Raw genomic sequence first — 15,292 nt, forward strand, 5'->3', positions numbered from 1 at the left:
TTTAAATTAAGCCTTTATGGTCTTTAAAAGAAAAAGAAGTGTAAACAAAAGATTTTAAAATCATAATTCAACCTTTTTGTTACTCTTTTACACTAACAGCCCATTTCACACTCCATTGATGTTGTGGATAAGGAAAATATAACAAATGATATGATTTAGAGTGATATGGGAAATGAGGAAAGCTATGAATGATGATGATTCAGTGTGTTTATATTTATATTCTTACCTTTTAAATTAGTTAAATTCAAATATTTATTTTTCTACATTTAATAAAAATATACAGTGTACGAAATCTTTGTTATTGATTTAAAATATTGCGAACTTAAATAAGAATGGATTTACGATGGACCATATTGGTGGTTGGCCCAATAACCTCTGCCCAACATTGATCTCTTCCCTTCTGGAGTCTCTTTCGACTGTTTGTCCTTTGACTTACGCTGAAGCTTTAATTCAAGGTAAATAAATATCCCATTAAATTCAAATTTCCAATTCACAAAAAATATTAAAGTTTTTCGAATTACATCGATTAAATATTAAAGTACTTTTATAGTATATAAGATTAAATTAAACTTAAAAATATATTTTTTAATATAATATTAGAGTTATTTTAAATCTATTATAAAAAATTTATTTAACTTATCGTATTATTTACTATCAAATCACTCATAATATATAGTTTTTATAAGTTTTGATTTAAATTTAAAGTTTACTATTTAATTTATAATCTACTATTGATTTTTCATTTGATTTCTTGTTTTTTTTTTTAAATTTTATAATATTCAAAGTCCTGGTTTAATATTGTTTTTACGTATGTTTTAATTCAAAATTTAATTTGACTACTTAATATATTCGTTTATGATACCACAAGATAAATATGTTATACAAAGATACATAGAAAATTACAGTTTAATCTGAAATTGATTTTGTCATTGTTCTCGAACAGGATTGGGACCAAAAAAACTATGGGAACTCCTTTTCGATTGGTCGGTCGGATGCTTCTCTCTTCCTCTGAAAACCGATGCTCTACTTCTATTTTGCTACTCTACCCCTCGTCCTCAAAATCTCCAGTCTCGGATAATACCTGCAAAAGACACTCGGTATTCAACATTCAGTATTCCGAGTACTGTATGATGATGACGTACGTGATTCAAATAATCTATGCCTATTTATATAATTATTATAGACTCTTTCTTATTAGGTCAGATTAAGAAGCTGAATCATGTTTAGAAGTATATTACCTAACTTTTGATTGTTAATTAATCTTCGCTAATCGTGTGTAAACTTAACTTCAATTACGACCTCGATCGATACCTCGATCAAGTTTCAAGATACCAATCTTAGTCTCAGTCGTATAAATCCTACCAGTACATTTATATCAAGTGTTTAAATTACATTAAACTAGTGCTTATTTATATCACTAAAATAGGACTGGTTTAATATATTTAATATTTATTTATAGTATAAAGATTATTTTTCTAACTTTAAAAATATTAAGTCAACTCTGATAATCCAAATTCCAATCTTAACTTTCAATGATTTCTCATTTTGTTTTTCAACCCAAATCAAATATCCGTTCCGTACCAATACATTTTTTTATGATTTGAAAACCGTTTAAAACAGAAAAATCCCTAATTGCCAACGCCATGATTCTGTAAGAATATGAAGATTTGCTTTATTATGAACGCGCTGCTCAAAAAGCACAATATATTCAAATTTAAATCATATATGCAAGGTCTGAACTTAACCAGACCCACCAAACTTCTATATTTGGACCCACTCTTAAAACCCATACTCACCACACCATACTATATATATATATATATTAATCTTACATTTATTGTATTTTCTTTTTTTCTATTGCATTATTTATATATTTGTAAAATTTTTCAATTAGGGATACGTTTATAAATTTTTTTAAAATAAATTTTAAAAAGTAAAATAGAAAACTATATAGCATAGACACTAATACGATATGATATGGACATGGATACAAACATGGAGATAAGTATAATCTCTAAAATGTAGGATAAGAGCATACAATTATATATATTATATAATTATGAATTATATAAATTGATAATAAAAAATTAAGTGTACAAGTATATTTCAGTTTCTTTTTTAGTAGAAAGATGTTTTTTTATGGTTGGTTTAAAAGGATTTATTCCTTATTTTTATAATCATATTAAAAATTTATACAATAAATTTGAGTTTTTTAAAAATTAATGTATTTCTTATTTTTAAAATTATGTTAGAACCAATTCAACAAATATTTTTTGAATTGAACACTTCACCGATATGTGTCATACGAATGTCGGTGTCCGACACCGACTCACTATTTAAAAGGTGTGTGAGCCTCATAGATAGAAAATTAAAATTTCCAGTGAATTAGCAATAATTTATGCAAATAACATTAGGATAAAATATGAAATTTGGATAAAACATCATAATTTTTTTGCAAACATTAATAACTAGCTAAATATATTTAAATTACTATGATTTAGAATTTAAAATGATGTTTATTATTTGTAAAACATAAGTATGAATAAATGCGGGTGGGCATAGTAGGAGAGTGAAAAGAAAAAAGAGAAAAGGGCATGGAGGAAATTTCGGAATTACCCCTCCGATCTGGCACTCACTCGCGTGTTCAAATCCCGAATTCCATTTGGAGCACCCTTTTTTTTCCTTCTTCTCTTCTTCTTCTTCTCTTCCGCGCCTCGTTTCTAACACTTTGGGTTGCGTCTCCCAAAGACAGAGGGACCTTCTCCTTCTTCTTCCTCTTCTCCTTCTTTTCTCGTCCATGGACCTTCACGCGCGACCAGATCACTGCCTCCCGGAGAGGAAAGGTCAGAAGAGGAAGCTGGAGGAGGATTTCGAAGACGACCGACAGATCTCCGCGCCTCCCACCGGCCACGCTCGGGACGCCCTCCTCTCCGACGTCAAGGAACAGGTCATCGTCCTCGATTCCACCTTCTCATGGAAGGAATCCGATCGTGCTGCCGCCAAGCGCGCCACGCACGCCCTTGCCGATCTCGCAAAAAACGGTAAATCTATTCGTCCTCTGGCTTCCTTCGTTTTCGTTTTCTTCTTTCGCGGAATTCGGTTCTTCGCTGCTTTCGTCCGTTGCACCGCACGCGCTTCATTCGGCGCTTGTCTTTGTTTGCAGAGGAAGTGGTGAACGTGATTGTTGAAGGAGGCGCCATTCCTGCTCTGGTTAAACATCTTAAAGCGCCTCCTCTAGTCGGAAGCGACCTGTTGCAGAGGCCAATGCCGTTTGAGCACGAGGTCGAGAAAGGAAGTGCTTTCGCGCTTGGACTTCTCGCAGTCAAGGTAATTTTACTTCTCCTCTACGGTGACTGTTAGTTAGGAATTATTGCAACTTAGCTTCTTCATGCCTTGAAATTGACAAGCTCTGAAGTCTATATAATTCAAGGTTTTAATTCCACGTCTGTTATTTGTATTGTGATATAGATTTTACGTTGAGTTCGCTTACTAGTGATAGTTATCTCCTTTTTTAAAACGTTGTTTATGCCAAAAATTGTTTTATCTTATCGTTTTCACCAAACGGCGTGAGCGATTCTTTTTAGGATGGTATAGTTGATACTGTATAGTAGAAGGAAGCTTTGAAGATAATGCATGATGGTCTAATGTGTGGTGTGAAAATGCCTTCTGCAGCCGGAGCACCAGCAGCTCATCGTTGACAGTGGTGCTCTAAAACATCTCGTTGATCTTTTGAAAAGACATGAAAACGGCTTAACATCTCGTGCCATTAATAGTCTAATTCGTAGGGCTGCAGACGCGATTACTAATCTTGCTCATGAGAACAGCAGTATTAAGACTCGTGTCAGGTATGCTTCTTCGAGTACTACCATGCAATTGAAATTTAATTTGGAATGGTTTATTCTTATGATTATCTGGAGTTAATGTGTAGGATCGAAGGTGGGATTCCACCGCTTGTTCATTTACTTGAATTTGCGGATACAAAGGTGCAAAGAGCAGCTGCTGGTGCATTGAGAACCCTTGCTTTCAAAAATGATGAAAATAAAAATCAGGTTAGTGGTCTTTAGGGAATGTTTTGGGAATTTAAATTGACTTACATATGATACGAGTAAGTCACGTAACGTAACATAATGACATGTAGATCGTTGAATGCAATGCCCTTCCAACTCTGATTCTAATGCTTCGTTCAGAAGATGCTGCTATTCATTATGAAGCGGTATTACTTGTGCAACCTTAATTCTTAAGTTAAATTTTGCAATAGTGTTGACTTTGGTCTTTGTACTGATCTTACTGGGAACTTGCAATGAATTTTATTGAATTACAGGTTGGTGTGATTGGAAATCTGGTCCACTCTTCCCCTAATATAAAGAAAGAAGTTCTTCTTGCTGGGGCCCTACAACCGGTCATTGGATTACTTAGGTATATTCTTACTTCGCACCCTGGAAAACTACGCTCATCTCCCTTCCCCCATGTTTCAACCCTGCACTTAATTTGTTTCACTATTATAACTCAAAGTTCCTTTTTTCATTCCAATAATTTTCCGTAGTATATATTACTGAAAAAGATGTCTTTCTATCAACCTATTCTAATTCTAATACTGTATGATGAAACAGCTCCTGTTGCTCTGAAAGCCAGAGGGAAGCAGCCTTGTTACTTGGACAGTTTGCAGCAACTGATTCAGACTGCAAGGTAAGCATTAACTTTAGTTTTTCTAATAACTCCATGATTAAACTGAATCGTGAGGGAGAGAGAGAAAGGCATAAAGGAAAAATCCTAACACCTGTTTTTATGTTTGTTTATTGGATGGTGAAAAAAGTGATGTGAACAATTTTATGCATGGATTTTTAGTTTGGATTCTGAAAAGTGCTCAAGCATTTGGGGAACCAACCCTTTGAAAGCTAGCCATTAAGGAGGGAGAGTCAAACACTTAAATACCTCCTTGAGCATCCTATACTACTTGTTGCAAACTAAGGCATCTCATAATATCCAAATTCCTATCATAGCACTGCCCCTAAGAGCTGACCAGTTAGTACTCTCTGTCTGTAGCCCTTTCCAGGATATCGGCAACTAGCTCTAATACCAATTGATAAGTACCCATGTTCTTGGGAAACTGATGTGATTTGGAAAATAAAAATAAATGTGTATTTTCTTTTTGTGAATAAACTTGTTATCCTTAGTATTTGTATATTCTCTGTTTTTGCTTATCTAATGGAGTTTGAGTGGCACAAAGGGTTGTTCTAATTCCTATCACTATCTTGATTTTTTTATATTATTGAATCTGTTTCTTTTCCATGGCATCCGCAAAATTGAAGATCACATTTTATATAAAAATTCTTCAAAGAATCGTTTCAAGAATTCATCCAAAAGTTTTTCCTTGAAGCTTGAGTGGAAAGATCCTTCCAACCCAGGCAAGCCTCCCTGGGTTTTCATCAGAAACCCACCTCAAAAGCTAGCTATTAAGGTGGGAGAACCAAACACGTAAATACTTGATCAAGCATCTCATACTGACTTAGGCACCTCCTAATATGCTAGTTCCCATGAGATTCTTTCTTTAACTTATTTCTGAATAGGGTGGCTCAGTGGGTGTTAACTCATCAACTCTTTGTGTATTATATATCTCTGTTTTTAGTTTTACCTTTCGTATTGTTTGATTTTGTAGGTTCACATTGTTCAGAGGGGTGCTGTCCGACCTCTGATAGAGATGCTTCAGTCCCCTGATGTTCAGCTAAAAGAAATGTCTGCCTTTGCATTGGGGAGATTGGCCCAGGTTATTTCTTTTCCCTTGTCTTTTCCATGTCAGAGTTCAAATATGTAAGTTAAGAGGCATGATTTAATGTTACATTTCCTATTTATAGTTTTTAATCGGTAATGGTAACATATATATTATACAAATTTCCATGTGTAAGTATTATAGATTATATACTCGGCAATGGAGTTAATTTTAAGTTCGTCATTTTAGTTTAAAATCGTTAACGTAAACTCTGTGCATTTCCATGTCTTAAGTTTTGTATTAATGTCTTATCTCAGAACATAAAAGTCATCTTTCTAATATGTTGTATTACTTACAGCTTTATAAAAAAGTGTTATGCACTTTTTCTGAGTATGTTGAATCACTGTTTCCCTTTAACACCATAACCTGTAGATATTCAATTTTAATTTTCAGGACACGCATAATCAAGCTGGTATTGCACACAATGGTGGCTTGATTCCCTTACTGAAGCTTCTTGACTCAAAAAATGGGTCTTTGCAACATAATGCTGCTTTTGCTCTTTATGGCCTTGCAGATAATGAGGTAAAATAAACTCTACGAGTTCTAATAAAATATCTTTCTTGACTGTAGTAAAGCTTATTACTTGAAGTTAAAGTAAAATAACTGTTCCTTTTTTATATTTTTTACTTTGTCCCATAGGATAATGTGGCCGATTTTATTAGGGTAGGTGGAATTCAGAGACTGCAGGATGGAGAGTTTATTGTTCAAGTAAGTTTGCCTTGTTGATACCAATTCTGTTTCTCGGTTTCTCGGTTTCATGGTTTTTGCATTTGCCCTTTGTTGCCTATATCAATGGGAGTTCAGTGCTTTATATAATTGCATACAAATTTTATGTTCTTAGGCACACACTAAGAGATAAGGAATTGGTTTCTCTTGCAGGCAACTAAGGATTGTGTTGCAAAGACATTGAAAAGATTAGAAGAGAAGATTCACGGGCGAGTAAGCACCACTTCACATTCACTTGTTCTTTGGTACATTTTACTGAAATTAGCTTGGAAATGGTAGGGATGCTACTACTGTATTAATTATTAATTCTACAACAATCTAGCCTTATCCCACCAGTTTGAATTCTACATGTTGTTCAGATCTGTAACGTATTAATTTTGCCTTTGTAGGTGCTGAACCATTTGTTATATCTCATGCGAGTTTCAGAGAAGGCTTTTCAAAGACGAGTTGCTTTGGCTCTTGCTCACCTTTGTTCCGCTGATGACCAGAGAAAAATATTTATAGAACACCATGGTATGCATCTTAATAAAATATTTTGCTTTAGTTTGATGTATATTTTTTTTAAAAAAAAATTAAAACCTTTTTCTGTGTTTTTTTTTGCCTTTTCTATTCTATATGAATCCAAGCATCTGTCCATGCAGGTTTGGAGTTGCTTATGGGGCTTCTTGGCTCTTATTATAACTCTAAGCAACAACTTGATGGAGCTGTGGCTTTATGCAAGTTGGCCAATAAAGGCACGACTCTGTCTCCAGTAGATGCTGCACCCCCATCTCCCACACCCCAGGTAGGCATATATAATTGTTGGCTTGTTCTCATCCTTCATAGCATCATTGCTAAATGATTGATTGCCTTTTCCAAGTATTTTGATTTGATCTGTGTTTTATTTATATATGATGCTTTTAGGTTTATTTTTCTTTCCTGTCCTTTTCATGATGATATATGAAAAAAATTTCCTCTTTGTTTTGATTTTTTTCCTTGTTATATTTACAAGATCACTGTGTACACACCAACATGCATAATAAGGCAGGTATTAACAGTGTGGCTAATTAATTTTTCAAATCCTACATGATAAGTAAGCAAGGACATTTGTAAGCTTAACTGTTAGCAGGGATGTAATCCTCAAGCTTAACTGATAAAACACCCTGCTTAGAGGCTGGTCCTACCCTATTTAAGCTATTGGGCATGGATGACTGGGCTGAATTGACCCAATAATCCATCATGCCCTCTCATGACCCTTTGTGCATATAATTTTCACTCTTTTAGAGGATCTCTGTCCTTGAACGTGGAGATAATTGGAAACTTGTTAAACCTGTAATTTGAATCTGTATGAATTATGAAACCAAATGATTGACTAAGAACACTTACTACTCTGCCAAAAGCTTTAGTTGTTGGGATTGGCACAACTCTTGACATATAAAACCCTGCATAACACATGGGCTCTTGCCTGTTTAGCCATTGGGCATGGACCCACAACCCTTAGCACGTATCAAAACCAACAAGATTGTTATTTAAATTTTCATCTCACCTCTTCTCATATAGTAGTCAATGGTTTTCTGGTTTGCATTTTATTTTGACATGTGATATCTCTTGGTCATGCTTACCTGTATCATGATTTGCAATACTTAAGCTGCACTTGTTTGCTGGTAGTGGGTTGAGAAGGGAAATGACCACAACCCTAAAGTTAAACGACAACTTACTGCATTCATTTCTTTCATGCTAGGACCTTTTATATTTCACTTCCAAGATTTTTACTTTGGGCCATAAGTTATCTGTTGGACCTTTTATTCATTAGGACTTCCTAATCTCTTTTTATAAAAATATAGAGGAAAAAAACAGAAGTAACATCTAGATACGTTATAATCGAATTTTATTTTCTAATTTAAACTGAGATATTTTCTAACCATGATATTTGGAAACTAAAATACATGTTATTTTGAAACTTATATGTTGCTTTGTTAGCTATTTAACTTCACAATGCTGCACACACATTATTTTTATATGTTTCTGTATGTTAAATGTCTGTCCGAGCTATGTTTTATCAGTGATCATGAATCTACCAATTCACTACTTGAAAAATTTTGTTTCACGATTTGTATCCCAAGTCAACTACCATATCTTGGTGTTTAAAATTGATTCAGATATTGGGGATAGTGTCTAGTTATAAATATATGGTCTGTTTAATTAGTTAGTATCTGCTTCTGTGGATCCAATAATCTGTAGTACTTGCATATGCCTAAAAAGCCTAATGCACTCATTGACTGCTTACTTTCTGTCTTGTCTTGATTATTCTGTATCCGTAAGGTATTTTTGTAAGTTTTAATGCCTGTGATGCTAGACTTTTCTTCTTGCAGGTCTATTTGGGAGAGCAGTATGTAAACAATGCTACCTTGTCCGATGTTACATTTTTGGTTGAAGGTTGATGTTTTTTCATTAACACTGTTTTCTTAAAGCTGTTGCTTGGAGAACAATTCACCTAGAATGCAGTGCTGTTGTAGCTGCAGTTTGCATTTGTAGATAACCTGGTATTTTCCATACTTTGCTGCAGGCAAACGATTTTATGCTCACAGAATTTGTCTGCTTGCATCTTCAGACGCATTCCGTGCTATGTTTGATGGTGGTTATAGGGTGAGTATATATTGATCTTAAGTGTATCATATGTCTCTCACTGTTAATAGACTATCGGGCAAAAAAAGAAAACTGTTATTGGCTCCACGATATCATGATAAGCATCATGTATAATCTATCATTTGGTTAGTAAATGTAGCTGTTGGATATTTTAGACATGGTACCCTGTGCCTATTCTTGGATCTAAATAATCATGGTAACTAGGCAATTAGGATACTTGTATCTAATAACTCATTTCTTAACCTTATTATATAATAGCACTCCCTGCTGTCTAAATTGACAGATTCAATTATGTCTCTTGTTTTCTTTTCCTCTCATTCTCAACAATAGCAATACAAAATTACATTTCATATCTCAGCACAATAATTGTGATACGCTAGTCTATTATTGTATGTCAGGAGAAGGAGGCACGGGACATAGAGATTCCAAACATTAGATGGGAGGTTTTTGAGCTGATGATGAGGTCAAATAAATTCTGCATTCACGTGCTTTATGAAAGTTGTGCTGTGAAAACTTGTAATAATTGTGAACAACTTAATTCGTATTGTCTTTAATCTTTTCTCCAGATTTATATACACTGGATCAGTTGAGATCACTCTTGACATTGCCCAAGATCTCCTCCGAGCAGCCGATCAATATCTTTTAGAAGGACTCAAGAGACTCTGCGAGTACACAATTGCGCAGGTCAGCTAAGAGAATTTTGGTTCACACATAAATACACATAGTCTTTACACTTGTCCTTGTGCTCTACTATTAGACTGGAAAGTGAATTTCTCTTATTTGATGTTTTGGTCCAGGATATATCACTTGAGAGCGTATCAAGTATGTATGAACTTTCTGAAGCATTTAATGCTATATCGTTGAGGCACACATGCATCCTTTTTATCTTGGAACACTTCGATAAATTGAGTGGAAAGCCAGGGTACGTATCTGATCCCTCTACAATGTGTACAGATGTCTGTAATAAGTAAACAAAATCTAAATGGAATAAATGTCTGAATCATCTTTTATAAGCTGGAGGTTTTATGTCAGTTGTATCTACTTTCTATTTCTCTTTATTTTCCTTGTAGTTTTGGCAGGCTTGTGTCAACCTAAAAGGAGTTAAGATATTGAAAATTTGAATCTACTTAAAATTCTTTTACATGACTAAATAAAAAATTCTTTTACATGACTTGATTTCATTTCTCTTTCCATTTTAATAAAGCTCTATTTCATTTAGAAAGCATGCTTTCGTGTTATTTTTATTAGTATTCATTTGCGAAATGAAGTTGACGTTTTATATATAGTTATCAAAAATATGAAAAGCTGTGGGCTTACCCTTTTTTCAGAGGGCGGGTTGTGATTTTTGTTCAACATGTTGCTGATCTTTCTTTCTTTCTTTTTTCTGCAAGTTGCTATATTCTTAGGTTTGTTTGCTTTTTGACAAATATGATGGTCAGGGATCTTAAACTTTGTTACACAATAGATGCCGACCTTTGGTTTGAAATTAATTGAATAATTAAGCTTTGGCCGGATAAATAAATCACAGATATGATGAATGCATTTCATTTTACATTTCTATGTTCTGTCTTTCTAACCTTTTAGAATTTCTTTTGTACCAATTATTTGCAGACACTCCCACCTGATTCAGCGTATAATACCTGAGATTCAGAATTACTTTGGTAAAGCCCTTACAAAGGGCATTTCCTACAATCAGCCGTAGAATTTACTGTTCTATTTGACATCTAACCAGTTGCAATGTACATAATGTGGTCGATGTTAATTGAACCTGCGAAGGAAGTCTCCTGGATTGAGTGCAGCATGGCTTAAAAAATATTTAACATCAGGTCGTGTACGTTCTTTTCTGATTCAGTGTAAGTCCTTCTAGGCTCTACCTGTAATGTCATTCTCGTAGATGTAGCAAATGACCTTCACGAACATTGTTTTTTCTCGTGCAATATTGTGATGGTTATGATTTGATAGTGTTCATTTTCTCATTTGTTTAGGCATTATAATTGCTGTATTTCTGAGAGTAGTATAGGTTGCCCAAGCACCTCATGTTTATATGACAATTAAATATTTGTCTGTAATGTGCTGATGATTAATTGCAAATACATGTAGCTTTAACGCAAATTAATTGCAAAATGCAAATACGTCGCAAATGCGTCATTGGATACTCAGTTACTCGTTTGACCATGATAAAATTGAATTCAGTGCTGCTTATAAAATTGACTGTATATTCAATGAAGTGACCATGCTGTATGGAATGAAAGACACCTATATCCAAATGAAAACCCTCTCACAAATCAGTGGACAACCAAAATCGGCTAAACAGCTTATGATGATGGTCTAAGAGAATCTTTTATAATATAGTGATGTACTTTGACCAATCAAAACATATGAAATGAAAATTGAATGTGTCGTCTTTGTCTGGATGTATCAGAACTTCTGGTGAGTTTTTCTGTGGGCAGATGGAAGGTCTTGTTGAAAAGGGGCTTTGATTGTTATTTTTGAAGACAAATAAAAGCATTGAACTGCTTTTTCCTTGGGCATCATGTGTTACCATCGAGGAAAAAGAATCCCCTCAAGTCACTCCCAACGGTGTACTTTCACTTGGAATGGGCCAATCGGCTGAACTCAAGTCTTTTTATTATACTTGTTTCATGATTAGAGTAGACTGCACGTGCATGAGATAGGTATGTCTTCTGCTTTGGAGGGTTTGTATGCCAGTATCCGTCAAACATGAGTTATGGATATACTAACTTAATTCACAAGCCTTCATTTAGCAAGTCTCTTTCATTATTGCCGTTGAAAGCAAATTCATAGAGTCGCATTATTTTGAAATAGTTTCTTCTGAACTTTATGGCAAAAATGAATTGCCCTTTAAGTGAAAGGAGTAATGTTGATTACTGTATCATGCATGCTTTGGTGGACACAGCGTGTATCTCATTTGGAATTTCCTCCGAAGGATTGCATTTTATAAAAAAAATTGTGGATAAAATTGAATTGTAGTTATCATTTGAAATTTAGTTAAAAGAAAAGGAATATTAATAGCCTTAGTTAGACTTTGAGGAAATTCTTTAACTAGAAGAAACACAAACAGATTCATCTATATTCAGATTTAAGAAACTTTTAAACAAGAATAAACAATTCTACCAACTTTATTTATCTGCAAACTTAAAGGAACCCCTTGTTAAAAGCACAACCAAGCAGATGAAGAAAATTAGCAACAATTTTTATCAATCTTTTGGCTTGCTCAGTTTCGGTATGAAATATGTAGTAGACAAGATCCTCTTCCTCTTCAAAAAGTTCCACAGTTTTATAGTACAACACTGTTCTGTCCCCAAAGTGCAGGCTGTCAATGATGAGCCAAGCTAGGAGCCCTTGGAGCCAATGGATTGATGATGGGGATATCTAACCCACAAGTTCCATTAGAGTACACAAAGTTCCAAACTACACCCAATCTTTTTGAAACTGCACCCTACATAATTTTAAATTTCTCAAAATACCCTTTACTCTGGAAATGAAAATATAGAATGGGAAATAATACATTCCGGAAATACAACAAGAAATATATTTAAAAAATATGTTAACAATTCTTTAATAAAGAATTAAATGTGTATTTATTCAGAACATTCAATTTAAAATAAGATGGTAAGTTTACATCATTCAAATTATATATATATATATATATATATAATATTAATTTAAATTATATTTAAAATATATATAAATTACTTATATCTTAAAAAGTAACAACACATTAATGTTACTACAAACCACCCATTATGTAATAAAAACAGAAATATTTGGGACGGAGAAAAGCAAAACCAAGGAGTAATGAAATCCTGCAGACATTAAATGAGGCATAATACCTTTAAGGGAATAAAGACTTCATAAAAAAAATTGAATACAACAATAATGAAACATTAATACAGCATTCAATGCAAGTCAGGTTTATCATATCATGTATAACTATAAAAAAATATTAAATAAAAATTAATTTTAAAAATAAAAAATAATTAAATATTATATTAATTAAATTAGATAGTATTTAAAAATTAAATCTTAAATTTTAAATTCTAAATTATAAACCTTAAACTCTAAATCCTAAAATATTAAAGAAAAATTAATTTTAAAAATTAAAGATAATTAATTATTATAATAACTAAATTAAATACTAGAGAATAAATTTTAAATCTTAAATCCTAAATTTTAAATTTTAAATCTAAAAGTTATTAAATAAAAATTAATTTTAAAAATTAAAAATAATTAATTATTATATTAATTAATGTAAATTTATTTAGAGACTAAAAAAATTATTAGTTTTTATTATTGATAAATAATTTTTAAATTGCTATCTAATTAAGTTTTAACTATCAATTATTTATATTTTAAATTTAATAATAAAATTTTAATAGATAATTAAATATTAATTTAAAAATTATTTATTAATAATAGAAATTAATTTAAAAATTAATAATTTTTTTTAATTTTTAAAATACATTTAATTTAATTAATATAATAATTAATTATTTTTAATGATTTTTTTTTTGTAGTGTATGATTTTGATAGAGGCTTGCTAGACAAATGAAATGCAAATTTTATTAATGACATTTAAAACAAGTGAAATGAAAATTGGATGTTTCTTCTAGTTCGTAAGAAAATCAACCAAGATTTTAATTAATCGTTTGGATTTGTGGGTTTCCAAGTCATAGAGGAAACAAACATGATTCTTCTTCCTCCTCGAACACTGTAACTTCCCCTTTCCACCCACTTTTCATAACACCCTCACAATATAGCACAACCAAATTTTTAAAAGATTCGTTTGTGTGTGAAACTGTTTGATTTCTTTCCTAGGTGAATACTCATCCATTTGACGTGAAATTTGTTGCGTTTCGTCCCAAATTCAGTCTATATTATTATGTATAATTTCAAGAAAAAATTATTTCGAGAAAATATTTCTGAAATTTTGTGAAAACCAAGACTATCCTCTAGTAAAATTTGTGAAATTTCGCCCTACTTTCTGCCATTTTATTCTATGTTGAAAAATTGCGTTGAAAAATTCACACAAGTACTTTCATGTGTTGTTTTCACCCTGCTAAGGAGGCACGTCAATAAACAAATCACAAAAAGGGGACATAGGTAAGAAAAGTCAGGAAATTTTGTTTTGGGAAAACCAGTTTTGTTCACTCTCGCTCTCAATCTTACTACGCCCTATTCCATGGGTCTTTTGGGCTGAAAATTTTACCAGACATTCGTCATTATGTGTATTGAGTTTTGGCTAAGATTTGAGCCCCAGATACGTCCCACAAGATTTTCAATAAATTTTTTATTCATCACTATCAGGGTTGAAAAGAAGGTTCGTTTGTGTGTGAAATTGTTTGATTTTTTACCTAGGTGAATACTCATCCGTTTGACGTCAAATTTGTCGCGTTTTGTCCCAAATTCAGCCTAGATTCTTACGTGCAATTTCAGGAGAAATTATTTCTAGACAATTTTTCTGAAATTTTGTGAAAAACCAAGGCGATTTAGCAAAATTTGTGAAATTTCGCTCTATTTTGTGTAATTATATTATGTGTTGGAAAATTGCGTTGAAAAATTCACACAAGTACTTTCATGTGTTGTTTGCACCCTGCTAAGGAGGCACGCCCATAAACAAATCACAAAAAGGAGATATAGGGAAGAAAAGCCAGGACATTTTGTTTTCGGAAAACCGGTTTTGTTCAGCCTCGGTCTGAGTGTTAAACGCCCTATTCCTTGGGTCTTTTGGTCTGAAAATTTTAACAGACATTCGTCATTGTGTGTATTGAATTTTGGCTGAGATTTGAGGCCCAGATTCGTCCCACAAGATTTTCAATAAATTTTTTATTCATCACTTTTAGGGTTGAAAGGAAGGTTCGTTTGTGTGTGAACTGTTTGCTTTATTTCCTAGGTGAATACTCATCCATTTGACGTGAAATTTGTCGCGTTTCGACCCAAATTCAGTCCATATTCTTATGTGGAATTTCAGGAAAAAATTATTTCGGGAATTTTTTTTTGAAATATTGTGAAAAACCAAGGCCTAGTAAAATTTGTGAAATTTGGCCCTAGTTTCTGCAATTTTATTCTGTGTTGAAAAATTGCGTTGAAAATTCACACAAGTACTTTCATCTGTTGTTTTCACCCTGCTAAGGAGGCACGTCCACAAAAAAA

General features: G+C 33.0%; 1 protein-coding gene across 8 annotated transcripts; it reads left to right on the forward strand.

Moving 5' to 3' along the window:
- Positions 1-2,582: 2,582 nt before the first annotated feature.
- Positions 2,583-12,017, forward strand: ARIA (ARM repeat protein interacting with ABF2). 8 transcript variants are annotated; one of them, XR_016518391.1, is made up of 20 exons: positions 2,583-3,041; positions 3,164-3,327; positions 3,673-3,845; positions 3,929-4,049; positions 4,139-4,213; positions 4,322-4,416; positions 4,611-4,686; positions 5,657-5,764; positions 6,161-6,289; positions 6,407-6,475; positions 6,647-6,706; positions 6,883-7,006; positions 7,135-7,277; positions 8,829-8,908; positions 9,039-9,118; positions 9,517-9,581; positions 9,685-9,802; positions 9,916-10,040; positions 10,730-10,971; positions 11,541-12,017. XR_016518391.1 is itself a non-coding variant. In XM_068611639.2 (19 exons), exons 1-19 carry the CDS (start codon positions 2,798-2,800, stop codon positions 10,818-10,820), a joined length of 2,124 nt encoding a protein of 707 aa, XP_068467740.1. In that variant the 5' UTR covers positions 2,615-2,797; the 3' UTR covers positions 10,821-11,277. The 8 variants fall into 8 exon arrangements, 2 of the variants coding, with proteins under 2 accessions (XP_068467740.1, XP_090154270.1); XR_016518389.1 differs by having other exon boundaries at positions 2,621-3,041; positions 7,120-7,277; XR_016518387.1 differs by having other exon boundaries at positions 2,621-3,041; positions 7,120-7,277; positions 8,845-8,908.
- The last annotated feature ends 3,275 nt before the right edge of the window (positions 12,018-15,292 follow it).

This window comes from Phaseolus vulgaris, chromosome 2, assembly GCF_051622355.1.
Source record: "Phaseolus vulgaris cultivar YP4 chromosome 2, ASM5162235v1, whole genome shotgun sequence".
Classification (NCBI taxonomy): Eukaryota; Viridiplantae; Streptophyta; class Magnoliopsida; order Fabales; family Fabaceae; genus Phaseolus; species Phaseolus vulgaris.